Source organism: Pseudocercospora fijiensis (assembly GCF_000340215.1).
Source record: "Pseudocercospora fijiensis CIRAD86 unplaced genomic scaffold MYCFIscaffold_3, whole genome shotgun sequence".
Lineage (NCBI taxonomy): Eukaryota > Fungi > Ascomycota > Dothideomycetes > Mycosphaerellales > Mycosphaerellaceae > Pseudocercospora > Pseudocercospora fijiensis.
The window spans coordinates 4,746,917-4,772,618 of record NW_006921534.1 but is presented as its reverse complement, the minus strand read 5'-3'; the positions used below and the strand labels follow the sequence as shown (position 1 = coordinate 4,772,618).

The window sequence follows — 25,702 nt, the reverse complement described above, 5'->3', positions numbered from 1 at the left end:
ATAGATATGCAATTAGGTCCCAAAGCACTGACTTGGGCATCGCTTGCGATTTTTGTACTGGTCCACGTATCAGGCTGAAGTGCAAACGTCAGGACGCGACGGAGACACTGCTTTCATACCCAGCACCATGCGAACCACAAGGGTAGCTAGCTGCACGATGGGATCCTTGGTGCATCCCTCATGCACCATTTTCCCACCAAGCAGGCGTATACTGTACAGACAGTATTGGGCAGCCGAGCGGCGAATAGCAGGCAGCAAGTGACTGCGCCACCTGAATAGTGATAGTCGGTGAGATTGTGGAGGTTCGGCGATTGCAGGTGAATAGAGAGTGGTAGGGAGGCGTCAGTTAGAAGATCGAGGCCGCAGTTTTCTGGCAGCGCAGGTCATGATATATGACCATCACTCTGCCAGGCCAGGGGATACTCCAGTACAGTCACGGTCCACGGAACTCGCTGAAGTTCGGTGATCAGTCCCAAGGCGGGTGTACAATAAGACCGCATACCAGTCAGTCCACGTCACGCCAAATTTACGAATGACCGGCCTCCCTCCTCCGCCTGGCATGCCCACTGCCGATGAGCCAAAATCACATCAACGTCAAGAGGCATGAATCCACCGGCAGAAGCCGTGGACATCAACCAGCTCAGCTTGGAAATTGCCAAAACCCGCGAACAGGCCCTGGAGCTCCGAGTGAAGGTGCAAAGCAGCTATGGAAAAATCAAACATTGTATGAGGCATTTCGACGAGTCTCGACAGGCTTTCATGGAAGCACTGCAGCAAATGGAAAGCACTGGCACCCCACAATATGAAGTTCTCAAACATCTTGACGAAAGAGTCAGAGAGGACTGTGAAGCTTTAAAGACCTCTATGACTGAGCTGCAGGAGGTGCACTACAACCTGAGCGGTCTGGATTTCAAATTGTTCAGCGACGAGCAAAAAGTGTATGGCAAACAGAGCTACATGGATCGATTGCTTGGCTCGGGCCAGGTCGCGCCGTCGACAATCGAAAGTATAACCGTAGCTCCGCAGCCCTTTCAAGATTCCGACGGGCTCCACCCGCTATTGGAAGAGTACTTCGACGTGCTCGGTGACAGCAAGCTTTTCAGGGAGCGATTGGACTATGAGTTGCCTCAAGAGCAATCTGACAGGCGGCGAGAGCGTGAGCGACATATTGACCAAGGTGTATCCGTGCCATCAAGCGAAAGCGAGTTTGAACTCGAACTCATCAAGGAGTATCAAGCTTTGGAGAGAGAGCTGGCACAAACAAACACTCGGGCGGCAGAGCTTCTGAGGCTCTGTCTTCAAGCTGGTCTTGACCCGGACCCATCAAAATATGCGCGTCAAAGTGACAACGGATCTCTCGTAAGCAAGGTCGAAAGCAAAGTAGCCCGCTGGCTCGGACGCATGAGCGATACAGACAACCCTTCTGATCAACCCTTCCCGGATGATGGACATTCTTGGTCTGATCACGACACTACAACTGTGGCCGGCTCGACTGTACCTTCCATCGATAAATCAACAGCAGAACGTGGACAACTAACGACGATCTCCACAATTCACGCAACAACGGAAGAAGGACTAGATTTAGAGAGTGCCTCCGGAATTACGATGAAACAGTCCAAGGACTCTCATCTAGACAGCGGGCCTTGAAATTCTTGTTCAGTTCCGCGGCTGCTCGAAAATCGTGATCAATGCAATACTATGTACATGGATCCAAAAGTGATCTGGCTGCTCAATCACATATAACACTTCCCTCATTCTTCTCGTCGATGCGGGGATCGCCAGGCGCAGTGTCGGAGCATTAGGTCTGAGCCATGCTGCACGATTCTGAGCAGGAGCTCGCATGCAGCAACCAAAAACTGGCTAAATAATCGTTGTAGACTCATTTAGAGCGACATGGCCCTTACATTGGGCTTGGAGAAGGACTGCAGCTTTCCTCGGATGTCCAATTTCAACCAGAGGCCACATCATCCGTGGACGATTCCCTCAAGTCACTCACCCATTTCGCTGCCGATGGCATTTCTGGCACGAGCCTCATCAACCCGGTCATAATTTGCGACTCGACTTGTCCAATGGCCCATTCAACTGAAGCGATCCTTTTCTCGACCTCTTTAACCGACTCTGACCTTGCGCGAATTGTCCTACCATCCTCAAGAAGCTGTGCTTTGGCACTGTCCCAATCCTCACCATCTATCGAATTGTCTGTAGCAAGGACGTCGCAGACCAAGCTCATGGAGTCCTCGAAGAATCGGCGCCCGTTCTGATATTCTTGCATGACATGGGCTCTCTGGGCCTGTAAACAGAGCCATGCACTGCGATGACGGCCAAGCTGGGTGTACAGACGAGTGACAGCCTGCAATCCACCCTGATTGTTGTCCAAGCCGGCCTGTCTAACGGCGGCAGTTGGCGAGTTGCCGATGGTGTCGTGCTCTTGGTTGGATGGCATTGGAATCCTGACTCGCGTCATGGCGACAATGGAAGAGGCTATGAAGGCGCTTTTTAGACCTTAAGATTGGTCGTTGCTTATTGGCTGGGGATGCAGTAACGAAGATGATTCCAAAATCAGGTTTTGTTCACTCATAAGATCCCTATATGGAGACCAAATGCCTGCTGAGGTGACACGGATTGCACAATGTGCTGCGCAGATGCAAAGAGTATCCATCCTCGGAGGGCGGGGCTTGGGACCATTATTCTAAAGCTTCGAAGCCCGACTTGGCTTGGCAACACTCCCACGGATCATACATCTGAGGTGACGTGACAGCGTTTTGCTGGCTCCCATCAGTGTTTGAACTCGCCTTGTTGCACCCGCGCTTGCATGTTTGCTGCTAGACCTCAAGCATTCCACGAGTCTCCGGGGAAGGCGCAATCCAATCATCCGGGAAAGTGAGGCTCGGCTCGAACTACATCGCCTCACAAATGCTTGGTCAGAGTTTAGCATATTGCTGTATTCAAAAAGTCGCGCTATGTGCGGAGACCATAGATATTTCCGTGTAGCTACTGTTTTGCCGTAGACCTACCTATACTATACAAAATTAGTAGCAATCTAGGGACGGAACGAAAGCCTTTCTTACTACTAACTACTTAGGTCCTCTAGTAACGATTAGGGTTAAGAACAAGGCTAAACCGGAAGCAGTTAACAAGCCGTCGCTATACTAAGAGCCTCTAAGCGACCGTAGAAGCCTTCTTCTAAGAGGAAAGAAGCCCTCGCTCTATAGCAATCTACTAACAAACGAGCTACTAAGAAGAGCCGCCGAGAGCCGACCGTTAAGCTAAGTAAAGGACCTAATACGGATAACGAGTTGCTTAGTAAGACTTAGCTAACCTAGCAAATTAGCGTAGACGACGAGGACTATATATCGGCTAAAAAGGAAAATAAAGCTATAGAATAAGAAGTAGAGGTCTTCGAGTACGTATTATAGTAGATAATAGCTAATCTAACTAACCTACGGTTACTACTTGCGACTAAGTACTTTCCTCGTAAGACTACCGGCAATAGCGAGGCTTACTACGAGGAATTCTACGATTAGTACGCTAATTAGCGTAATACTAGCACTAACGACGACGACTATAAGTTAGCTAGCTTAGAGATTGTCGCCTTAGCGGATAAGATTAAGACTAAGCACTATTTCCGTAGAACTAGTGTCTAGAAGGGCAATTTCTAACGTACGTACGATATACTAGCCTCTTAGCACTCTTAGGGCAAGAAGGGGTTAAGACTAGACTTTAAGTTATCGATTAAGCGCCGGAAGATAGTAATAATTAAAGAGCCGCCTCGTACTACGAATAGAGCCTTACAAGGTCGTCGAAGCCGGATAACTAGAGCCCGTATAATAGCTATATAGTAATAACTAGACGCTCTACGTACGAGCTAGATAGAAGCCGCCGAGGGCTAATCTAATAGCTCGGAAGCTAAAGCTAATAATAATAATAGCGGTTTAACTAGCTTACTATCGGATTAGCGTTACGAGTTAGTAAAGCGATAGCCGTGTAAGAACAGATACTGCCTTAATAAAGGTAGACTTTGCTAGTTTAGCGGTCCGGACAGAGCGGAAGACTACTACAAAATCTACCCTAAGATTGCCTCTCGATAGGTAAAAGGCGTACGAGATAGTCGCTTATCTATTACTAATCTAGGCTCCGCACTAGCATTAAAGATATAGAAGAATAGGGGCAGGCAACTAGCTAACCTATTTAAAACTCTACAGACAGTTAGAACGGCCGCTGTTAGCGCTTTAACCCCTATAGTAATCTACAATTACTATAGCTAGCAAGGGGCTCTTTAAAAGCGCTCTCGGTTGTCTAGTCTACTAGCGGCTTCTATAGTAGCTTCTAGTCTAGCAGGTAGACTGCTATTAAGTCTAATTCTAGCCTCGGTCGCTTCCTATTAATCGTATATAGCGGATATAGAATTAATAGGCTTCTTTAGCTAGTTACGTAAAGAATTAAGTAGCAGCTAGACTAAGCGACATAGTAATATAGCCAATATTGAGCGTGTGTTCGCTAAAGAAGGCGACTTCTTACTTAAATAGCTAAGGAGGGTTAAACTAAGCCGTTAGACTACTGCTAGACTTAAGGAAGGCTAATACGCTCGATTTGTCGCCGCAGTTAGTCGATATATAGACAAGGAGACACGTAAGCAGCGGCTTAGTCGGATTAATAAGTCGTTAGATAGTCTGTTTTATAGTTAGCTATAGAAGCGCTATTTTAGGGTAGAAGCGAGGCCGAAGAAGGTAGGTAGATTTCCGGTCGTAGGTCGGCGGCTTAATAGCTAATATTTAGTCTAACTAATATCGCTTCTTATTCTACTAACACTACGTATTTTTATATAGTATAAATTAGAGGTGCATTAGATAGATATAGTCTCGGCTCTCTATACTTGTAGTAATAAAAAACAATGCGTTATAGTATTGCGCTAGTATCTAGTTAGAGTAGTTAAAATTAGCTTCTTAAGTATAGACCCGCTAAGCTTAACCGCCGAGCAAAGCCGAGTAGACGCCGAAATTTCGGTATAGAGGAGGCGCTCGAAGTCGCGAATTTTCGAATATCTTATCGTAGCTATATCTTTATTATAACTGCATCTTTTTTAAAACGAACAACGGGAGGTTGTTTAGCGGCATTAATAGTATTGTTTCCTACCGAAGAGACAATATAGATATGTTATAGTAGTATTGTGTTATTGCCCTATCGGTTAGTATAGATTCCGGCTTTCGAAGCTATACTCTCCGGGCCGCTACTTGATTGCGATACGAATATAGCGACCTACTAATAGCACTACCTTTAGTAAACTCGAGATGTTATATACGATATAAACGGCTTAAACCCTACTAAATTCTAGGCTCTTTAATCGCTATAGCTACTAGTAGCGTATTAGAAGTATGTTAATTAGGTATCGGTATAGATTCGACTAATTCCTCGTTCCTTATAGATTGCGGATAGTTAAGAAGAAGAGGACCTTATACAAGATGCTACTACTATATTACCGACTACTGCATTACCGTTAGCTATCAATTTAAGAGGCTTATCGCTATAGCTAGTACTACTAGATCTATAGTATATAGAAGCGATAATAAAGGAGGTTGCTACCGATACTGCGCGTACTATTATAGAAGAAATAAGATAGGAAATAGAGGAGTTAAAAAGCCGTATTACTAAGTTAGAGGTAGTTGTTAGTATAAGCGAGTCTATACGAGATTAAGTGTAATTAATATCTCTAACCTACCTTCTAAAACTACGCTTCTACGTACTGTTTAGTATTTAACTCGTTAATAGCGTGTCTTATAAACTGTCCGAAGTCTGTAAAGCAATTAGCCTCGTAGATATTCTTCTTAACCTATACCTTTAGCGACGAGAAGGACAATTTAATAGGATTAAAGTCTAGTAAGTATAGCGGTAGCATCTTTAGGTATATACCTACCTGTCGATACGCTTCTTTTATACTATCTATACGGTAGATTAACGCGTTATCTATAACTAATACTATACCTAGCTCTATTTGCGGTAGGACCGTATTCTTTAGCTAACTCTCGAACATATCGCTAGTAATAGAACCTTAGTAGATAAGCGTACCTCGAAGGTATCTATTTATACCGATAGTAGGTAATATACTCTACCTCTTCGAGCGTACCGTCGAGCCCTCTTCCTATATAGGGCGATTAATAGGCGAGTATCTATACTTCCGCTATCTAGTACGCTTATTTAAGGCACTCTCGTCGACGGTTATAACCCTCTCTACTAATACGCCTATTTGCTATACTCTAAAGTTATCGCGTAACTCGCTATTTTGCTTATAAGCGACACGAAACGCCTTCTTCCTCGACTAGCTACGCTCTTTTAGTATCCGAGAGATCGTCGGTTAGCTTATAACTACGCTAAACTTATTCTATAGATACTATATTACCTTATCCTAGTACGCCGTCGGTCGATTTGCGAGGAACTTAAAGATACGCTATAGTAAGAGATAGATTAGTAACAAGCGACCTTATAAGAGCCGGAAATATATATATCTTTATAGATTAGTAGGAGCCTTCGAGAGCGACCTAATTTAGCTAGATTACTAATATATAGTATACTAAATAACTTATAATTGTTATAGAGTTTGTCGATAGTCCGCCTAGCGATATTAACGAGCTTAGAGATGCTAATATTAGATAGGTTGCGCTCGTCGAAAAGCCGTTTAATCTTATTAAGTTAATCGTCTAGCAAACGCGCTATAATAATACCTTTAAGGGCTCTATACTACTGCAAATGCGACGATATAGAAATTGGACATTATAGTAGAGTACTGCAGGCGCCAAGAACACTAGGTTACATACTAATTATAGTAACAGCAGGTGTCGCACTGAATTTCCGCCCTCCGACCGCATAGCGCGACTTTTTGAATACGACAATAGCACCAAGACTGCTTCACTTGATTCATATCCATATTTTCACGGCGGAATTGACGACGGAAGCCACAGGATTGCCTTGAGAGATAAGCAGCAATCGTCCAACCGTCCAGACAATTTAGATCACGTTGGCCAGGTCACGCTGATCGGCAGCAGGCCTATCGAAGTCGCACCGCTGTGATGCTGAGACCAGCCAGCTCCCGGCATCACCATCCCTTTGCATAAAGCAACCCATGACGATATCTTTGACTGCGCAACAAGAGTGGCGAAGCTGCTCCGGGGAAGTTGGTGGCCGGGCTGTATTGAGGTGCGAATCAGTTTCGGGTTAAAGCTGTGGATCAGTCTCAGAGCTGGTACTATCACTTTGGGATACTGCTTGGTGGTCGCCGGGCTTGAAGAGCTGTGTACTTAGCTCGAGTTGACTAAACATGAAGAGAATGAACCAGCAATAGAACTGGTGCGCTTCGAGTTTCTAGTTTGCAGAGTTGAAGCCGAATCGCCTCGCATTTGCTTATGGCAATGGCATCCTACTTCTTCCCCCTTCCTCTGGCATTAAAGCTCTTCAGCGGATCCAGTCCTTTGCCCTTCGCAAGCCTTCCCTTCCCTCTCGCCTTGTTAAATGCTCTCGCCTTCCGAATCTTGTTCTCCTTGTCCTTTCTGATGCCCACATATCCTACATCCTTTGCGACAGCTTGCTTACCTCCTTGTGGCAGGAGGTAATCCGGCACATGCTTCAGATGAGGCTGTGACCTCACAGCATGCGTCTCAGTATCATGCCGCAAATGCTTCAAGTCCTCTGGATTCTCCTCGAAATGTCTCTTCAGCTTCTCGCTCTTGATGAGCTCGTTCCTCAGCTCCTGCGTGCGAGCCTCACGTACAGCGATTCGAGTCACTGCACGCAGAGCATCAGCCAGTCGGTAGCGAAAGCCTTCCAACTTCGCCCAATCAAGTCCCCACTCCTTCACTTCAGCTCCCTTCTCAGCCTGCTTCTTCACGATCTTTGTAATGACTTCCTCATCCTTCTCACATTGGGCGATACTCGTAGGCTTGTGCTTGCGATACAACTCTTTCGGTACCCAGAAGCTCAGTGCCATACCTGTCTGCCCTGCTCTTGCGGTACGGCCGATCCGATGCGTATATGACTTGTTAGATTGTGGTAGGTCGAAGTTGAGGACACAAGTGACATTTTGGAAGTCAATGCCGCGGGAGACACCGTATTCGCGATCATTCCTCGATTTTCGCTGCTTCTTCGCTGGCCGTGATGTGGATGAGTCACCATTCTCTTTCTCAGCGTCCTGTGCCTCCGCCTCTTGCTCAACCTCTTCGTCTTCCTGCTCGGCCTCCCGCCGCTTCTTCCTCTTACCGCCCTCATTGCCAATCACTTCAGCCTCGTCCGCAGCAATTATCGTGTTGTAGACACCGCGATTAAATTCCTGCACAACGTGTAGCCGACTGTTGACCGGGAGCTCTGAGTTCAGCACACAACTGCGAATGCCAAATTGCTCCAAAAAGAGCTTGACGCGGTAGCAGCGATCGATATCTGCGACGAAAATGATAAATTTTCCCTTGATGAGCTGCAGCTTGAAGATTGCGTAGAGCAACAAAAATTTCTCATCTTCGGCAGTCTTCACAGTGTACTGTGCGAGAGTCGGCTTCTCTTTCGCCTCTTCCGACTTCAGATCCAGGATCTCAGGCTGCTGCGAGCCTTCGGGGAAGAACAACAGGCTCAACTTGTCCAACTGATCGGAGAGGGAAGCAGAAACCATCATTTTCTGTACGCCAGCCGGCAAGGCGCCGGCAATTGCTTGCACATCATCATTCTCTTCGTAGCCCAGTATCAGATCCGCCTCGTCGATGATCAGATGCTTTAATGCGTTTAATTTCAGGACTTCCTGGTTGTAATACTGATTCGCTCTTCCTGGGGTTGCGATCACGATATCCGGCTGCTCAGACAACCTTGCTCTTGTCACGTTTGCATCCTCATTCCTCGTGATATTCTCGATCCGAATCGCGTTCGCACAGAAGGATGTGATATCTTTCGCGGCGTTGGTGACTTGGGTCGCGAGCTCTTTCGTTGGAACCAGGATCAGCACTGACGTTGTCTTGGACTTTTTTGAGCCTGCTTTTCGCTGTAATATGGCATGCACAGTGGGAAGAAGATATGCCAGTGTCTTTCCGGAACCTGTCTTCGCACGCGCGAGCACATCTTGGCCTGTAAGTGCTAGAGGGATGGCTCGCGACTGTACGGGCGTTGGAGTTGTAAACTTTTGCTTGCTGATGGCTTGGAGGAGGCGGGGATCGATGTCTAGGCTGGCGAAGGCCTTTGTAGAAGTCGTCGTCGTTGTCGTCTTGCCCGTCTTCGAAGGCTCCGGGACATCGTGCTCATTCAATTTGCGCTTCATCTTGGGCAATATGCGCCAGGCGCTGGATGGTTTGTGAGGCACTTCACCGTCTGAAATTTTGGCCGATGCTGCACAGTGCAGACCCCAGAAGATCGACAGCAGGGATCCTCGGCTTCGGTTCTTTAGCGCAAACCTTGCTCGAGGACTTCCGCTGCTGCTACAAAGAATCCATCATCCATCATACGCCAAACATTACATGATGTGCCACTCCCGACAAAATGCTTCGGAGCTTTCTGCATCATCTAGTGGCAGCTCCATTGAACCACTGAACAATAGCACCTTCGCGAGCATGCCTCCCGACAAAGGCTGCACTTCAGCAATCATTCCAACACAATCGTTGACTATGCAAACATGCTACCACACCTTCAATGCCCGGCTTTGTTCGCCTGCAGCGAGAGCACTCGCGAGAGAGCGTGTGAGAGTGGCCGCTTCTTGCACCTTAGAAATGGCAAACGTACTGGCTTTGGCAACGATCAGTTAAGTACCATCTCCAAATCCCCTCCATGTCTGTCTTCTCTCCATCAGCTTCTGCAACCAAATCAATTGCCTCGCTTACCGAAAAACACTCGACCGTCCTGAAATCGTTTGAACTTCGGCAGAACAAGAATCTACTGAAAGAGGTGGAAAGAAGACAGTGCGAGAAAGCGTACTCAGATCTGCAAAGAGCCATTGATTCCAAAGACAAGTCAAGACAAGTCCTTTTACCATGGCCACTTCACCTACAGAGAAGGGCTCTGGTCTGAGCGGCAACGTCCCGCAGTCTGAGCAAGTGCAGCCAGACAAGTCTGGCATTGAGTCTTGGCTCGAAGATGTTCAGATTACCCCAACCGAAAGTCTTACAGGCCTTCAACCTTTCAATCCGAAGACTTTCAGCAAGAATGATACCTTTCTCTACTGCAACGTTGGCAACAGTGACTTGCTCAAGCATGACTTCTTCACTTCCAACGACAAGAAGATTGTGGAAGCAACTTTCAAAGATCAAGTGCTGCGGCAGATAGGCGCAGGTTTCCAACCATACAGCACCTTCGGTAAAGGCAGATTTCTGATCAAAGATTCCAGCAATGTTCGCGATGTTCTCGAGACAACGAAATGCATTGCTGTTGTAATCACTTGGAATGGCCCAGGATTCCCCCCACCTGATCTCCAAAAAGAGAGCTTGATCCAGACTGGAGTTCTGGCAGAGAACCCTGCTGGCGGATCGAAGAATCTGATCGGTCCTGCACTCAACGTTGCCAAGTACAAGAAGAGCTGGACGAACCCAGAGCACAATGCAGGCCGTCGGTGGCGTTGGGTCAGAGTTGAGCTCTTCAAGCACAACGACGAGCTCTCAGAAGGTCTCGATGGCTTTGCAGAGAGCTTGAAGAATGACCGCGAGTATCCAGGCGATGTTACCGTGGAGCACGGAACGATGTTCGTTGACATCACGAGCGTTTCCATTACCGACCTTTTCTCAAAAGCTGGCGTTGAGAAGCTCGGAATCAACGTCGCGATGTGGACCGAGGTCACTGTCGCTTTGCTGACCAAGGAATTTAATGGACGCCCGGAGATCGCGAAGCACGCGAATAAATTCTTCGATCTCAAGCACGATGAGACTGAAAACCACTTCGGTCTCAAGCTTTGTGTGGGCAACGAACGCAGAATTGGTATGGATGCCGATGACAACTTCGTTCTCTACAATGCTCCATGTGCCAAGTTCTTCTACAAAAACGGTGGCTCGGTTGCTGAGTTCCTGATAAATCGCTGGTCAGGAAGTTATATGCCAGATCCTGAAGGTCTGACCAAGATACTTCGTGGCAAGACGGTGCGTTTCCACACAGATGACGGATGGGTGACGAAGACCATCCGGGAAGTGCACAGCAGTACAGCAGACCACGCCATGCAAGATGACAAGCACGAATTCTGGCGAGAAAAGACCGACCTCAAGTTTTCGCATCACGACCTGCCATGCATTGACGTGGGCACAAGATACAAGCGCGAGCTTATGCCGGCATCTCTTTGCAAGTTCGTTGGCGCGCAGACTTACACTGGTCCTGGCACAGGCTACGAAGTGAAAGTACACTTGCACAAGAAAGATTCTATCAATCGTAACGTGCGAGTTGGTCAGGCTGCATACGAAATACGAACAACGAAGCCGACGAAGGTATCTCGCAAGGTGAAATTAGACGACCTAATCAAGGAAGCTTTCGATGCCAACATGAAAGTCGGATTTCTCGAAGTCGGTGTGGAAAGCAGACATTCGGCCGAGTGGACGATCCTTCGCGATAAACTTGTTCGCATCTTGAAGAAATACCAGCTGCCTGCGATTGTAGACCCACGCAACCTCAAGCCGCTTTTCTTGCAGTACAGCGAAGGCGGGGACAGTGCGAAGGATTGGGCACTTCAGCTGCGTCGTTGGAAGCAAAACAACCAGACCGAAGGCGAGAAAGTGCTGGCGATTGTTCTTCTCAGCGATGATCAGCATCACGCTACCATCTACAATGTCCTGAAAGGCTTGGGCGATTCTTCTCTCGGTATCCAGACTTACTTTCTCAAGGCCACGGTCCTGAAGAACAAGGCTTTTGACGATGAAAACATGAGCATGGCTGCACACGAGGTGGTCCGACGCATGGCACGCCGCAACTTGCCGGCTCTTGTGTTCTCTGATGCCAAGCTGGACATTGCCATAGCGATTCATATCGAGCCAGTAATCATCAACATGAGAGAGATCGACAAGGATTGCGGCTTGAAGAACAAGCCATGTCGCAAATATCTTGTTGCGCTATCTTCACGACACACTTTTTCGAGCCGAGATTACAAGACCATCGAATCACGGCTGTTCGAGCATGATGAGCTTGCAGATCCGGGGCACATCAAACGTGAGCTCAAGAAATTTCTTGCTGGCTCGACTCCAAATAGCACCGAACACCAAGTGACCCTGATCAGAACCGGCTCAGAGTTCGGAGATGTTGAAGTTGAGGCTAGGGTGTTGTCGACAGGTGTAAAAGAAGCACTTGGGCAAGCTTGTCAGGTGTCTTACATCTCTCTGCACGAAGATGAGTCCTCAAAAGCTCTGGCGCGAGACCAAAATGAGCATCTTCAAAAGTCAGAGGGAGTCACTATGCTCCTCGCAGATATGCGCGACGCATCAGAATCCCGCATTGGCAAATTGTACCGGCGCACAGCTGCCACCAACTCTACTCACGCCTTCAATATCCATCTTTTTGGTGACAGACTGGCGGTCGAGGCGGCTGCTGAGCCATCTGTAAAGCGAGATTCGCCCATCGAACCCAACCCAGCAGATCTCATTCGCAACCTGAAAATCAATACCGCACATAGCGGTACTGAAGTGGACAGTGGCTACGGCGGCTCGAAGACCTCATCCTCCAAGACCACGAGCCCGACGGAATCAACACATCAGATCCAAGTTCGTGGTGAACTCCCAATCACGAAGCTTGAGGTCAAGCGCCTAGTCGCTCTTTGGTCGGACGCAAGCCTTGGTCTTCACGATACCAAACTCCCAATCCCTTCTCATCTGGCGCAAGCTGCTACGAAGCGGGCTTTGACTCATATCTCCGAGATCTCTACAAATCAGCAGCGGGTGAAGTATGAGGAACCCAAACTCAATGCAGTACACGAAGATGTGAAGAATACCCTATACTACCTTTAGAGACCGTCAGTATTTCCGTTCTGTACAACTACCGACATCTTCACTTCGGACAATCATTCAATCACACTTTATTATAAGTCCCCTTCACTGAAAGAGGCCGGCTACCATGGTAGCTGTGTCAAGCTCATCTCACTTCGTTGAGAGCCACTGGCAGACTTTTGGCACTGGGCAGCAATTGCTCTTCATCAACATAGATAGCTTTCAATCAAACATTTGCTCCTCAATCGCGCATGGTTTTCACATCGTAGCTTGACCATTTCTACTTCTTCACCGCACCTTCTAGCCCTTGGTACCTGGTCTCAGCAATTAATCCTGCGCGGCCCTAGTAACAATTGATTAGAAATTGATTCAGTATTGATTGAAGCCCCCGGCGCAGGACTAAAGGTTGCTGAGACCTAACTCAATCTCCTCCACCCAGCCACTCTTTCTAACATAGCGAAAACGAGAGAATCTCCCAATTGACACGCATTTCAACCCATGTCTACCACTACCACTGCCCCACTGTCAATGAAGGTGGAAATGCAAACACAAATAAAAGAACAAATTGAGAAATTCCGCTTAATCGACGTCTCCGAACACACTTTAAATTCCAACCCAAAAGAAAGACAACGATGTAAAACCCAGTACTACCAAGTGAAAGCCGCTGTCAGTAGAGAACACGAAGCTAAAGAAAACCTGGACAAGACCCGACACGAATACAAAAATCTCAAAACCCATTACCAAGAGTCGAAAGCAGAGATTCTGGAGCTGGAAGGGAGGAAATTTGAAGATGACAAGACGATTTCTGAATTGAGGAGAGAGGTACAGAGGTTGAAGAAGGAGCTCAAATCACGCCAGGAGCAACGGAAACCACATGCGCTGGGCCAAGCCGCGTTTTTCCGGAACTCACAAAAATGTAAGCGAAGGAAAGCTAACTTGAAGACGATGAGGGCGCAGAGAGACGCGCTTCGGGAGGAGCTCGACGGTGTTCGAGCTAAGCATATGATGGAGCTCGAGAAGGCTGTGGAGCGTGAGGAGTCTTGTTTGCTTGGAGTATTTAGTTTGATGAGACGGCAGATTGACGATTTGCGGGAGGAGAAAGATAGATTGGTAAAGACGAATGCGGGTTTGACTTCTCGTAGGACTATGTAGGGATGCGAGCGAATTTGTAACATCCAAGGAGCCTTTCCTCAGCGATGGTGCCAAAGTTCTGGTTTGTAGACTCATTCACCTCGCGAAGATTGTTTAAGAGGGATCATAGCCCCAGGTTCTAGAGCTGCTTTGCTCGGGCTTTCCTCTCCGAAAGAACGTCCTCCTCGCCGGACCTGATATTCCACGGAAGGGGCCGATAGTTTCTGTGTTGAGCAAAACCTCTTACACTCCATCGATCCGCTTCAGGATGTCTAAGGCATCTTGATGTACCTCTGCCAAGCCTGACTCCCATCTTCCAATACGCGTCCCAGAAGCATGAAAAGTATACCGCTCGAACGGTGCTTCTCGTGATCTCGTGTCCTCTAATAAACTGCTTGAGATCTTCGATGGAGTTGAATTCGAATACGTTGTGCTTCAGGTATTCTGAGTAGGCCTCCGAGAGCCATTTTTTACACACCAGGAAGTCGGTGAGTTGCGTCTTCTGTTCTGATGGCTGTGGTTGCTGGCCGCCGAAGGAGAGTCGGCAAAAGCATTCGCGTATCAGAACAAGCCGATAGATCTCGGCTCGAAGTTCGGCGGGAAGACGAAAAAAATGACACACGTTATGCTGTCGACCAGCCTGGGCCTTGCCGTCAGCTGCCATGCTGTATAGGTGATGGTGTGCGCGAATGGTTATCGATGCGCGAATCTGCAAGGTGGTGCCAGCTGTGCTTTTATTCAATTTTGGTAACTTCTCGTGGGTAGCCAGATGCCGACCGAAGAAACTTCTTTCCAGTTAAAAGCAAGAAGCACTCGGCTCGGACCTTGAGAAATAGCTGTCAAAAGTCGGGGCTTCGTTCAATCTCGTGAGGTGGTAGCATTCCAGCCGCTGGAAGAACACTCGAAAGCTCATGTATCGGTGGACGAAATTTTTCGAAATCCGCCTGTCTTTTTGCTGACCGCAGCAATGAAGTGAGCACAGACATGGTGGGGATATCGCGTTGTAGAATTCGCGGATCGTGGCAATCCTTCAGGCTTCTACGACTAAGGGGAAGACCCATGATATCCTCAGCTCTGGGAATCGCGCAAACCTGAAGTGCAATAAAGAGGAGAGCTTTGATATTGGCAGCTCTGTGCACGCCGAAGCTTGCTACCTCTTCATCGCACGTACTTATCCATGAACCGCCTGTGGAAGTCACTTCGCAGCAGGTCATTCACGAATCTCTTCTCCTTACCTCTCTCCTCAGTCCCTCTCGCCTGGTTTTTGAATACCACATCATCATCCCACCGCCTCTTCACACCATATTCTTCCTTCTTAGGATTCAGCAGCGGATTTCCTAGCGCAATGTCCTTCTCTCTCTGCTCCTCTTCTTTCTGCGCTTGCTCCGCAGCTTCCTTGGCAGCTTTCTCTGCGCGCTCCGCTTTGATCTTGGCAAGCTCGCGCATCAATTCTGCAGACTCGTCTTCTTCATCGTTCTCCGACTCCGACTCTTCTGACGACGACGATGAATCTGAATCGGCATCGATGTCGCGGGTCTCTTCCAACACTCGCCGCTTCTTGGCCTCATAGTCCTCTTCCGCTTCCGCATCTCCATTGCCTTCTTGTTGCACATCGCTCATTTTGCGCTTCACCCCACCTGCCTCGCCCTCGCCGGCTTCAATCTGCTTTGGTGGCGCAATATCCTCGTCATCGTCGTCGATATCTCGCCCTTCCTTCTTGGCGGAGTGCTTTGCTTCAGCCCTGAGAAGTTCCGCTCTCAGGTCGCGCTTTGCTTGCTCTGCGCTGGTGCCTTGGCCGGCCTGTCTGAATTTTAATGTCTTATGCGCTGGAAGCAGGCGCTGGTGGTATGCTTCACCGCGAGCAGCTTCCTTGCCGCGCGCTGGATCGAACGTCGGTCGGTGAGCGGTCGTCATGATTGCTACGGCACAGCGTTGAGTTGTATCCGCAGCTGAATTGGAAGTGAGCGCCGTCGCCGTTGCAAGTTTGAGTGCAGTTCGCGATCCACAAAGCCACAAAGCCGACAAAAGCTCCGACCGTGTAGGCCCCCTCTTGATATGTCATTCCACAAGGCCACAGTGAGCCACAAAGCCAAAGTTTCTCGACGGCTTCACGTTTGCACGTCTCTGCCCAGAGCTTATTCCAGCTTCTTTGGATCACAGATTAAGATGACTTAACACCAAAATGCCGCGCGAAGCAGATCCGTCGAATAACGAGCGGGAGTTTCTTCTCTCAGCACTTCGCGAGAACATTCGCCTCGACGGCCGCGCCTTCGACCAATTCCGCAATATCGATCTCGCGTTTGGCGAAGAGTACGGCACTGCAGATGTGCGCATTGGCAAGACAAGAGTGCTGGCAAAGATCTCGGCGACTGTGGTGCAGCCATACGAGGACAGGAAATTCGATGGCGTCTTCACAATATCCACAGAGTTGAGCCCAATCGCAAGCCCGGCATTCGAAGTAGGACGGTAGGTTTGGGGATGTGGCATTAAGCCAAGCAAGGTAAGTGCTGATTTTCTGTTCGATAGACAAGACCAGACAGAAGTGCTTCTCTCTCGCATCCTCGAAAAGACCATTCGCAGATCAGGTGCACTTGACACGGAATCTCTCTGTATAGTCGCTGGCCAGAAATGCTGGCATGTTCGCGCGGACATTCACATCCTAGACCACGATGGCAATCTCGTCGACGCTGCATGCGCAGCCCTTGTCGCCGCTATCATGCACTTCAGAAGGCCAGATGTAGAGGTACATGGTGAAGATGTCACGGTGTTCGGGCTTAGGGAACGAGAGCCGGTGAAGTTACAAATGCAGCACCAACCCTTCTGCGTCACCTTCTCCTACTACGATGCTGGCGAGATTATGCTTCAGGACGCGACATTACTTGAAGAGCAGTGCAGAGAAGGCGAAGTTGTGGTGAGCATCAATAGGTTTGGGGAGGTGTGCCAGATTGCGAAATATGGAGGAACACCGGTGGATGGGCTTTCGGTGCTCACGTGCACGAATCAAGCCCTGGAGAAGGCGAAGATGCTAGATAAGTTGGTGAAGCAGAAGCTGGAGGAGGATGAGAAGAGGAGGACACCTGTTGGCCTTGTGGCGGAGCTAAGAGCCGAGAATGAGAGACCAGCAGGTGATAGAGGCTCCGAAGTGATACCTGGCTGAAAGAGATAGCACAATAGTAGTTTTCCACAACCAGTGAGGATGGAAGTGAGGCTTCGGCCACCGAAGAGAGCGACGCAAGCAGAGCTGGACGCGCGTATATATTGAGAGGAGGTCCTTCTGGTCCTGGAGGCTGGAGAGGCATATTGACGTTCGAATAGATGGCCGATGGGCAGAATATCGAACGACCCAAGTATGCGCGGCGCATTGCAAAACGTAGTCTCATGACTGCAGAACGACCATTAGGCCTACAATGCGCTGCTTGCACAATAACAAGACACCTTGAAGTTATTCAGCCCACGGGTTCCCAGCAAGACGGCGAGGCGCCGTGTCAGGACAATAAGACATTGACTGCAAAGCTAGCTGATAAAGTCCCCTCCTCAAACATAGCCATGCTTCACATGACAAAGTAGTGGCTCTTGCCTCGCTCAGATCTCCACATGCTGAGGCGCGCCAGCCGGTCAAGAAGCTACCTCATATAAGCTTGCAGCAACGACAACAACTTCTGGTCACCAACATCAACCACCGGTGAACATTCAACTCATCCACACCACTTTCAACATGGCCTCAAGCTCTCCGTACCTTGCATAACCCACTCGACCCGCACTGGAAAGGGTCGTTAAGGCTACTCATTCTTCCACCAATCCATCATCCCATTGCGACAATCTCGACCGTCTCGAATACCGCCATCACATGCGCGCCGAAGCGCCAGCACAATCCAGTACGTCCGCGCCAATGCCTTCTTTTTGTTGCTCCAATGTCACTTAACCACGAACAAGCCTCACATCACTCAAAGCTGGCTTTTCCTATACGCTACACCAGGCTTAGCCTCATTCTAGCGGCATTTTGTCAGCAAGACAGCCTGCTCATAGCGTTTTCAGGATATGCTTGTCTAGATCCTCACATGAAGCACCTTGTCGATCTGGATCTGGATCTTTCTTCAACTGTCAGTGCTCACTTTTACGGCGGACATACGGCGGGAACGGACGACCATCAGCAAGAGCTAACACTGACTTCCTGACAGACTTCAGCCTTGCCGGGACACTCCGACAAACCTCAGAAAAAAGCACAGAAACACCGCTGCCTTAGCGCTCATCGCGTAGGCTTGTAAGTATGGACGAGTGGCAGAGTTCGTCCAGCAGCCGCAGTCGTCGTGACACCTTCAAACCCGAGGGAAGGTCGCTCTTCTCCAATCGTCAGCCCACAACAGAATCTAAGCCGAAAAGGATGCAATGGAATTGGGAGGGTCTGGAAAACAACGACAACTCTGTCGAAGAAGGCTTTTCTGCTCAGTCAAAATCAAGAGGCGTATCTGGAAGGTCTGGCGATCTATCCAGCTCACGGAACACTCCTGGCCTGAAACGGCCAGTTCAAGCGGCAACCCCAACACCAGACCCAGCATCCAAACGGACGAAGACCAGCCCGTCGTCAAGCTTTCAGAAGGCCCAGCGTCGGCAAGAGCGCCAAAGATCGCAGGGCAGTATGGGTCGCCCCGAGACTGACGGAATTGCTGACGGCTTCTCACCTCCTCCTCAGCACCGATTGTCATTCTTCTCCAAACGATCCAGGACGGTATCAGAAGCCACTTCGCCTCCACAGCCGCAGACGCAGACTTCTTTCTTCTCTAAGCATGCCAAGCCGGCTCTGGGAGAAATCTCGAGGCAAAATAAAGCGCCGGCCCCAAGCACAGCACGAAAGTCCACTGGCGGGCTTTTCATGGACGACGATTCAGATGATACGTCTGATGGCAGCCCTCCGGCTCCGTTACTTCAAGATCCTCTTCCGAAGCCGCCAGCCGACACAATTTCGTCTGAAACTCGCAAGGAGAATGACTTGCTGCAGATCAGAGAAAAAATCCTGAAAGAGAGTGCTCGACGCCGTGCAGAAGCTTTAGCTCAGCGGAGACAGGCTCCCGAAAGCAATGGGTTGCCGCAGAATAAGCAAGAAATCCAGAGAGAGAGTGAGCGACGCCGAGCAGAAAATGTAGCCAAGCGTAGAGACGCTTCCAAAAGCAAGGCGAATCCGCCATCTCCGTTGCAGGCTATCCCAGCAGAGGCAGCGCAGCGACAGAAACGGCCAGTCCCTCTGCCACCATTGAGTAGACCGTTATCGAGCAGCAGCAAGGGCAATAACCAGACCCTTTCCGCGACCTCGGGGCAAGACGAAATAACCATTCTCGGCTCAAAGACCGCTTCGAGGGCGCCAGAGATCCTCGCTGAAACCCAACCTGTACCTTTTGATAATGCCGCGCAAAAGGCCAAGCTTGACGCTCTGTTTGTCGAATCAGACCAAGCTGCTAAGCAGGCTGAAACTGATAGGAGACGTGAACTTGACAGACAAGATCAGGCACATCTCAAGCGCGAGCGACAGCTTGAGCAAGAGCGGATTAAGAAGGCCGCCGAAATCAAGCGACGTGCCGATGACAGTCGCCAGAAGCAGGCCCAAGTCGAAGCAGAAGAGGCGGCACGGCGCGCTCACGAAAAACAGCTGCAAGATGCACTGCGCCGGAAGCATGAGGCGGAGGCCAAAGTCGTGGCTCAGAAAAAGGCAGCAGCTGAGAAACGTGAAGCGGAACGACGGGCTGAAGAGCAGAAGCGAGCGAAAGAGCAACCTCCTCAGCACTCTGTTTTCAGCGACGAGCAACAGCGAGCGCGAGATGAGCGTATTCGCAAACAGCAGGAACGCAACCGAAAAATGTGCACGCATGCTGATGATTCCACAATCGTTGTGGAAGATGATGAACCACACACAACGCAGCTTCAGCCCGGGTCTCTGGCACAACAAGCTCGTGAGGCACGGCAAATGGCCGCTCTCGACACCACACATGCTGATGTCGTCGATCCTGTTCAATTGCGTAGTCAATCTTCTCTAGCTCAATCATCTTTTGGAGACGTGAATGGGAGCAAAGCAGCGACTTCATTTGATCGACCTATGAGGCAAATACCCGGAACCAAGCAGTCACCGGTAAGCGGTTCCACAGACTTTCGCAGATCTTTAGGCGAGATCAGCTTTGACGATGGCAAGCTGCTCCATTGGCGAGATACAGATGGCAAGACATTCGAAGATATTGCGCGGCTCTATCAGACCTTGACTGGAAAAGCTCAAGATGAAGAATTCCTCAAACGCCGGATTAGTCTTGTCAAGAAAGCTTTAAAGCTCGCGAAGGTCTCCTGGAACCTCACCAACGAGTTGGCCAAGGGCAACGAAGATGCCAAAGCGCAGATCAATTCTCTCGTTCATGGTGACTCAGAGTTTCGACAGCCAGAGCCGCGGCCTACTCCTTTGGCACAACCTCAACCTCGAGGCCGTGATACCAGCCACCGGCGAGCTCTGGCGGACATTCTTCCTGAAGATGCCAAACTTGTTGCCTGGAAGGCTGCTGGCGACGATTGGACTCAAATAATCTCCAAATTTGAACAGTTTACCGGCAAATTGAGGTCCCAAGATACTTTACGCAAACGCTGTCGTCAGATCGAGAAAGCCATCGAATCTGCGAGGATCCGTGGTGATTTGATGGAACGGCTTGCCAATGGCGACAAAGCAGCACAGACCGAGATCAATACCCTCTGTGCAGAGAAAACGGGCACCTCATCCAAAGTCGGTCTCGCGCCTGGTTGGAAAGCCAATACATCTCGTCTGCCACCTGAGATCGCTCCTTTGGACGCTCAATTAGTGCGTTGGCGTGACAGTGGATCGGAGTGGCCTTCGATTAGAGAGTCTTGGAATGACGCTACAGGCCTGAGGGTTGCTGTCGACACTCTCAAAGGTCGGTATGAAGCTCTAAAAGAGGTCTTCCAGAATACATTGATTGACGATGAACTGCTGAATGACATGGTTCGAGGGGTCCCAGGAGCGAAAGAAGATGTGAACAAGCGGATATTCCGAGCAACAAACCCATCTTTGCCAAGATCTCCAGTCCGTAACGATTCAGCAATTGAACAGAGACCTCTTAGTCGGACAAATCGAATGGCGCGATCAGACTCGCATGGTGCAGAAACTCGTCCTAGCAATATGGCAGCAGAGCAGTTCAGATCGATCACCAGTATTCTGGACGCTTATGCAGACCACGAGGAGATCGAACGGCCCACCACAGGTGGAAAGACAATTGATGCCAACTTTTTGTGGCATGCCGCGCAGAATATGGCCCTTTCATACGAGGAAGCACTTGAAGAGGCCGATGAGTCTGAAACGGAATCCGAAGTCGATCCGGACGATCCAGAAGACTATGTCTACTACACCTACACACTGTACCGAAAAGACAAGTATTATACCGGCGAATCCGACGAGGACGAGGTCGAGGACGACGAGGACGAGGTCGAGGACGATGAGGACTCTGACTCGCAATGGATCCCTGTCAGCGCGCCTTTCGAAAGCCTGAAGAAGGCAAACGCAGCTGTTCAGGCGGAACTGCTCAAGGTCAACCCAAAAAGGCGACCAATTGTGAGTCTAGACAACATGAATCTCACGAGCGGTACGGACGAACGCGGACTGAAATGGGCCAAATTCATCAACGATCAGGTTGGCGAAGTCGAGGTCGCAGTCCATCGAACATTGCTCAACTACACCGACGGGAAGCTTCCACAAAGCAAAGTAGACTGGATTCCAAAGCACTTTTACAAAGTCATGGAGCGGCAAACCATCACAGAGAAATCCACGAGCTCGGTCCAGCGTGACCCAGGCGATGAACTTTTCGAAGAGGAATGTGTAGTGCACCACGAGAAGGTCTATAAGACAGAGCGCCAAAGACCAGATATGACGACTTCTCTTGAGCAGGCCAATAACTGGGCGGCTGATTACTTCGCCAAGACAACTATCTCACAGAAGGCAAACCTGAATGAGACAGACAAATTGCGGAAGGCCAAGACTGAAGGATTGCTTAGTGTCCTGGACGAAAATGAATTGTTCCGAGCAGAGGAACGAGACATTGATGGGAACAAGTTCGAGGTCTGGGTGGAGAAAGCGACCATGAGTGGACCGAGGAACATCTGAAGTATACATAGCACAATATGCATCACGAGAGTATGGCTATGGCCGTGGGAGGGATTTCTGTCGCAGATGCTTGCCGCGACGAGCATCTTTCGAAGTTAAGCGCTGGGATAGACATATGAGTGTGGCACTAGACTTCAGTATGCATTCTATGTCCTTGCTATTCAGTTTGCAAGCTTGGGTACCTTCAATATTTATCCCTTTCCGTTTCCTACCAATCCAACGCCGGGAGTACACAAGGCTTCATTTCCTTCCCTTCTTCGATTTCCTATTCGCGGCAAAAGCCTCCTCAGGCGGCTCATTCATCCCACCACCACCGCCATACTTCTGCTCAAGCCGATCCAAGAAATCTCCAGCACGATCCTGCTGCCTCTTCTGAATCATCGCCGCAAGATCCCCGAGATCAGCATCCTTACTCTTCTTCCCCTTCTTCCTCTTATTTGTCTCCTTCAGCTCCTCCTCTACCTCCTCAGCTTCCTTCGCCTCCCTCTCCTTCTGCTTCCTCGCCCTCTCCAACCTCTTCTGCCTAGCGCTCTCACTCTCTTGCGCATACTTCTTGTACTCCTCAACCTCCCCCTTCCCAATCGCCCCATCAATAATCTTCCGAAACCTCTCCTCATCCTCAAGCATATCACTCAATATAACCACCTCATAAAGCCTCACCATATCGCCCTTACACTTCTTGTACGCATCAAGCACAGCTTCCCTCTCCTCCTCACTACCCTTGTATTCTCGACTAAAAGCCGCAATCTTCTCCACAGTCACTACCTCGTGGAATTGCGCACGGAAGAATTCCACCCAATCGAAGTCGTCATCTTCTAGGTCTAGGGATTCTTCGGTGCGGCCTGTTGTGTCGTAGCGTTTGCGGCGACGCTCGTCGGAGAGGATGGCGAAGGCGAAGGCTATTTCTTGAAATTTTGTGTGTGCCGTTTCTTTTTCTTCTGGTGAGACTTTGTCGGGGTGATGCTGCAGGGCGGCTTTGCGGTAAGCGCGTTTTATGGTGTCTTGGTCGGCGTCTTTTGCGACATCGAGGACGGTGTAGGGGTTGATGGATGATGGGGCTGAGTCGACGGTGATGTCTTCTCCATCTTCTTCTGATTCTTTGCGGGAGCGCTTAGGCATTTTGATGGTCTTGGTATTGGTGCTGTGGTGTGTGTTAAAGTGATGGCGTTGGTGGTGGTGGTCGCGAATGAAACGCGTCGACGCGACTTCTGCGTGATGACGTGCTGCTTTCACATGCATAGGCACCTTCTCCCACCTCTGTTTACCCACAATTACCACTTTAATCGCCCCAGGCACACGCCAACATGCGATGAACAACGCGAGGTCAGGTGAAATCTACCCAGCCAAATACTACGATGCCTCACCCACGTGGTATAGATGGAACAAGCTCTCCGTTGCGGATGTCTTTCAGCTGCGACGAGAACCCGGATTCGAAGGCCAGAATATCTGGTTTTGGTTGAACCATCCCATGCAGTATGTCAGGCTTGTGGGCTTCATATGTCAAATCGATATGGTTGCCGGAGGAAGATATGTCCTCATGACCTTGGACGACAGCAGTGGTGCAAATATCGAGATCAAGCTGGAGCGAGAAGCGGGCAAGATATCAGAAAATGGATTCAAGGATTATCTTTCGATCACCGATTTGAACAATGTTCTGGTCACGGTTGCGATGGGTTTACCTCTCGTGACGCTTGATCGGAACATTCTCGAACTAGGCACGGTCGTGATAGCCGAAGGCGAGATTGGGAGCTACATGCAGAATCGACAGATGTTGCTGTCCCGCTTGCAAAGGGTGCCAGATACTCGAGCTGAGGCTCAGCATTGGGCTAAAGTGGCAGAGTGGAAACGATCGATTCTGTGCAAGCCATGGGTCCTGTCTGCGGAAAAGAGGCTGGAGCTTGATCAGAAGGCTATAAAGGAGGCGAAGGAGGAACTCAAGGACCAGAAGCATAGGAAGAAGAAGAACGCGAAGCGCGAAGTCTTGGGTGACCAGCGAGAGAAGAGGAGACAATTTGATGAGATGGAGATGAATCAAGGCGCCTTGCCGGGCAGTGAGATCTTGAAGATGCCTTGGGACGATTGAGCGGTACGGAGTGTTGTCTCGGGCCCCGGAAAAGAGGCTCCGCGCTCTCTATAAGTGCACGCGCACGCGATTTCTCTCTTGCCACATGCGGCGTTTGCAATGCAATGCTTCACATCATGAACCTTCACACTCAGCGACTTCGTGGTCCGTGCCACTTGGGCAGGAACCTTGTATGAAAGTTACTTCTAGACTCAAGAAGTGTCACTTACACCTCGACATCACGACATCATTTTCCAACCGCGGTGATCATGACACAAACGACGTCGCAAAAGTTCACAATACTCAATAGCTTCGCCAAGGACTTCTGGAAGCTCGAGGCGAAAGATGTTGACCATCAAACGCTGGCAGGAGTCAATCGCGACTTGCGTATACAGCGAGGTCTGATCGACTATTACAAATGCACCGTCGACGAGCTGCAACGCTTTTACCAGCAGCGCAATCTTACAATGCGATATGGCGACAGCGATGCACTTGACTCCGATCAGCTTATAGCCCGACTCCAGCATGCCGACGACCATGCCACTTTCGATAACTTTCTACACCTTCCTGCTGAGATTCGTGTCGAAATTTACGAGTTCCATATCAAGAGCCTGTCAACCACGAGAAAGATCTCCAGAGCTGCCCTGCGATACCGCCATTCCGGCACGAGAGAAGCTGAGTTCTCGAGTCGCGAGCGACCAACCATTCGTACACAGCCGCCAGTGACCAAAGTGTCGCGATTGGTGCGAAAGGAGTCATTGGCAGCATGGTACAGATGTGGCGACTTCGGCCTGGTGCTCTATGACCTGCCTCGGTTGTACAACTCAAATATTCCTACAGAAAGGCGTGTCTTGTACAGCGGCATGAAGACAACTCAAGAAACATGGAGGTTCTTCGCTCACTCTCCTTCGAATGTGATCGAATCCATTACAGCACTCACAATCGATATCGAGGGACCATTTTATAACCGAGATACTGAATCCCTCCCCTTTTGGCGCGACCAAAGCCCGCTGCGGTTTCGCATTGCAGATCTCCACAGCAAAGTTGAAATCGATTGTGATGTCGATGAGACGCAAGCACTGTCGAACATTATAACTTCCCACGCATCTATCAGAGGCATGTTTGGCTTTCGGCTCTCGGCTGACCTGGACGAAGAGGAGATGGCGTTGATGATCAGAGCGAGGCGAGAATACGTACAACTGAGAGCAGAATTCTTTCAGAAGGCGATGGCGATGAGGGACGACAAGCTGAAGCTCAGACGGAGCGACCTGGCCGATCTGGTGACTCTCTTCAATGAGCCTTTGGAGCTTTCTTGAGTGTGGTGTTAGAATAAGAGGTGTTTTGTTGGCTTGGATAGATGGAGTTGCTGAACCTCGAGGCTGGAGACAAGCTCACGGTATCAAGAGTTTAACTGGGGATCTGGATGGACTCTCGCTGTGGAAGTGGCGAACCCTTCAA

General features: G+C 49.6%; 11 protein-coding genes across 11 annotated transcripts; 5 read left to right on the top strand and 6 right to left on the bottom strand.

The window, feature by feature from the left end:
* Positions 1 to 157: 157 nt before the first annotated feature.
* On the top strand, positions 158 to 1,868 carry MYCFIDRAFT_173703 (uncharacterized protein; the record flags this gene model as incomplete). Its single annotated transcript, XM_007927179.1, has 10 exons — positions 158 to 169; positions 202 to 258; positions 286 to 296; positions 330 to 382; positions 412 to 483; positions 510 to 593; positions 623 to 1,588; positions 1,615 to 1,681; positions 1,718 to 1,787; positions 1,830 to 1,868. The coding sequence occupies 10 exons, from the start codon at positions 158 to 160 to the stop codon at positions 1,866 to 1,868; spliced, it is 1,431 nt and encodes a 476-aa protein (XP_007925370.1).
* A 32-nt stretch (positions 1,869 to 1,900) lies between these two features.
* Positions 1,901 to 2,464, bottom strand: MYCFIDRAFT_173702 (uncharacterized protein; the record flags this gene model as incomplete). Its single annotated transcript, XM_007927178.1, has 2 exons — positions 1,901 to 1,933; positions 1,964 to 2,464. The coding sequence occupies 2 exons, from the start codon at positions 2,462 to 2,464 to the stop codon at positions 1,901 to 1,903; spliced, it is 534 nt and encodes a 177-aa protein (XP_007925369.1).
* Positions 2,465 to 2,533: 69 nt separating this feature from the next.
* On the top strand, positions 2,534 to 7,333 carry MYCFIDRAFT_173701 (uncharacterized protein; the record flags this gene model as incomplete). Its single annotated transcript, XM_007927177.1, has 9 exons — positions 2,534 to 2,538; positions 2,564 to 2,612; positions 2,651 to 2,746; positions 2,780 to 2,795; positions 2,827 to 2,920; positions 2,954 to 2,985; positions 6,863 to 7,047; positions 7,075 to 7,283; positions 7,318 to 7,333. The coding sequence occupies 9 exons, from the start codon at positions 2,534 to 2,536 to the stop codon at positions 7,331 to 7,333; spliced, it is 702 nt and encodes a 233-aa protein (XP_007925368.1).
* Positions 7,328 to 9,455, bottom strand: MYCFIDRAFT_207390 (uncharacterized protein; the record flags this gene model as incomplete). The annotated part of the gene is made up of 3 exons (XM_007927176.1): positions 7,328 to 9,351; positions 9,381 to 9,403; positions 9,445 to 9,455. 3 exons carry the CDS (start codon positions 9,453 to 9,455, stop codon positions 7,409 to 7,411), a joined length of 1,977 nt encoding a protein of 658 aa, XP_007925367.1. The 3' UTR covers positions 7,328 to 7,408.
* Positions 9,456 to 9,479: 24 nt separating this feature from the next.
* On the top strand, positions 9,480 to 12,906 carry MYCFIDRAFT_173699 (uncharacterized protein; the record flags this gene model as incomplete). The annotated part of the gene is made up of 5 exons (XM_007927175.1): positions 9,480 to 9,698; positions 9,727 to 9,903; positions 9,929 to 9,968; positions 10,009 to 12,860; positions 12,892 to 12,906. The coding sequence occupies 5 exons, from the start codon at positions 9,480 to 9,482 to the stop codon at positions 12,904 to 12,906; spliced, it is 3,303 nt and encodes a 1,100-aa protein (XP_007925366.1).
* A 29-nt stretch (positions 12,907 to 12,935) lies between these two features.
* MYCFIDRAFT_173698 (uncharacterized protein) lies at positions 12,936 to 13,363 on the bottom strand (the record flags this gene model as incomplete). The annotated part of the gene is made up of 7 exons (XM_007927174.1): positions 12,936 to 12,972; positions 13,018 to 13,052; positions 13,078 to 13,127; positions 13,171 to 13,177; positions 13,201 to 13,222; positions 13,260 to 13,307; positions 13,344 to 13,363. 7 exons carry the CDS (start codon positions 13,361 to 13,363, stop codon positions 12,936 to 12,938), a joined length of 219 nt encoding a protein of 72 aa, XP_007925365.1.
* Positions 13,364 to 14,017: 654 nt separating this feature from the next.
* MYCFIDRAFT_182445 (uncharacterized protein) lies at positions 14,018 to 15,286 on the bottom strand. The gene has a single exon (XM_007927173.1). It carries the CDS (start codon positions 14,701 to 14,703, stop codon positions 14,179 to 14,181), a length of 525 nt encoding a protein of 174 aa, XP_007925364.1. The 5' UTR covers positions 14,704 to 15,286; the 3' UTR covers positions 14,018 to 14,178.
* MYCFIDRAFT_210975 (uncharacterized protein) lies at positions 14,018 to 15,964 on the bottom strand. The gene has a single exon (XM_007927172.1). It carries the CDS (start codon positions 15,951 to 15,953, stop codon positions 15,198 to 15,200), a length of 756 nt encoding a protein of 251 aa, XP_007925363.1. The 5' UTR covers positions 15,954 to 15,964; the 3' UTR covers positions 14,018 to 15,197.
* Positions 15,965 to 16,221: 257 nt separating this feature from the next.
* Positions 16,222 to 17,464, top strand: MYCFIDRAFT_163550 (uncharacterized protein; the record flags this gene model as incomplete). The annotated part of the gene is made up of 2 exons (XM_007927171.1): positions 16,222 to 16,505; positions 16,566 to 17,464. 2 exons carry the CDS (start codon positions 16,222 to 16,224, stop codon positions 17,194 to 17,196), a joined length of 915 nt encoding a protein of 304 aa, XP_007925362.1. The 3' UTR covers positions 17,197 to 17,464.
* Positions 17,465 to 18,909: 1,445 nt separating this feature from the next.
* On the top strand, positions 18,910 to 22,031 carry MYCFIDRAFT_195732 (uncharacterized protein; the record flags this gene model as incomplete). The annotated part of the gene is made up of 2 exons (XM_007927170.1): positions 18,910 to 21,895; positions 22,000 to 22,031. The coding sequence occupies 2 exons, from the start codon at positions 18,910 to 18,912 to the stop codon at positions 22,029 to 22,031; spliced, it is 3,018 nt and encodes a 1,005-aa protein (XP_007925361.1).
* A 391-nt stretch (positions 22,032 to 22,422) lies between these two features.
* MYCFIDRAFT_187646 (uncharacterized protein) lies at positions 22,423 to 24,484 on the bottom strand (the record flags this gene model as incomplete). The annotated part of the gene is made up of 2 exons (XM_007927169.1): positions 22,423 to 23,267; positions 24,475 to 24,484. 2 exons carry the CDS (start codon positions 24,482 to 24,484, stop codon positions 22,423 to 22,425), a joined length of 855 nt encoding a protein of 284 aa, XP_007925360.1.
* Positions 24,485 to 25,702: the final 1,218 nt, after the last annotated feature.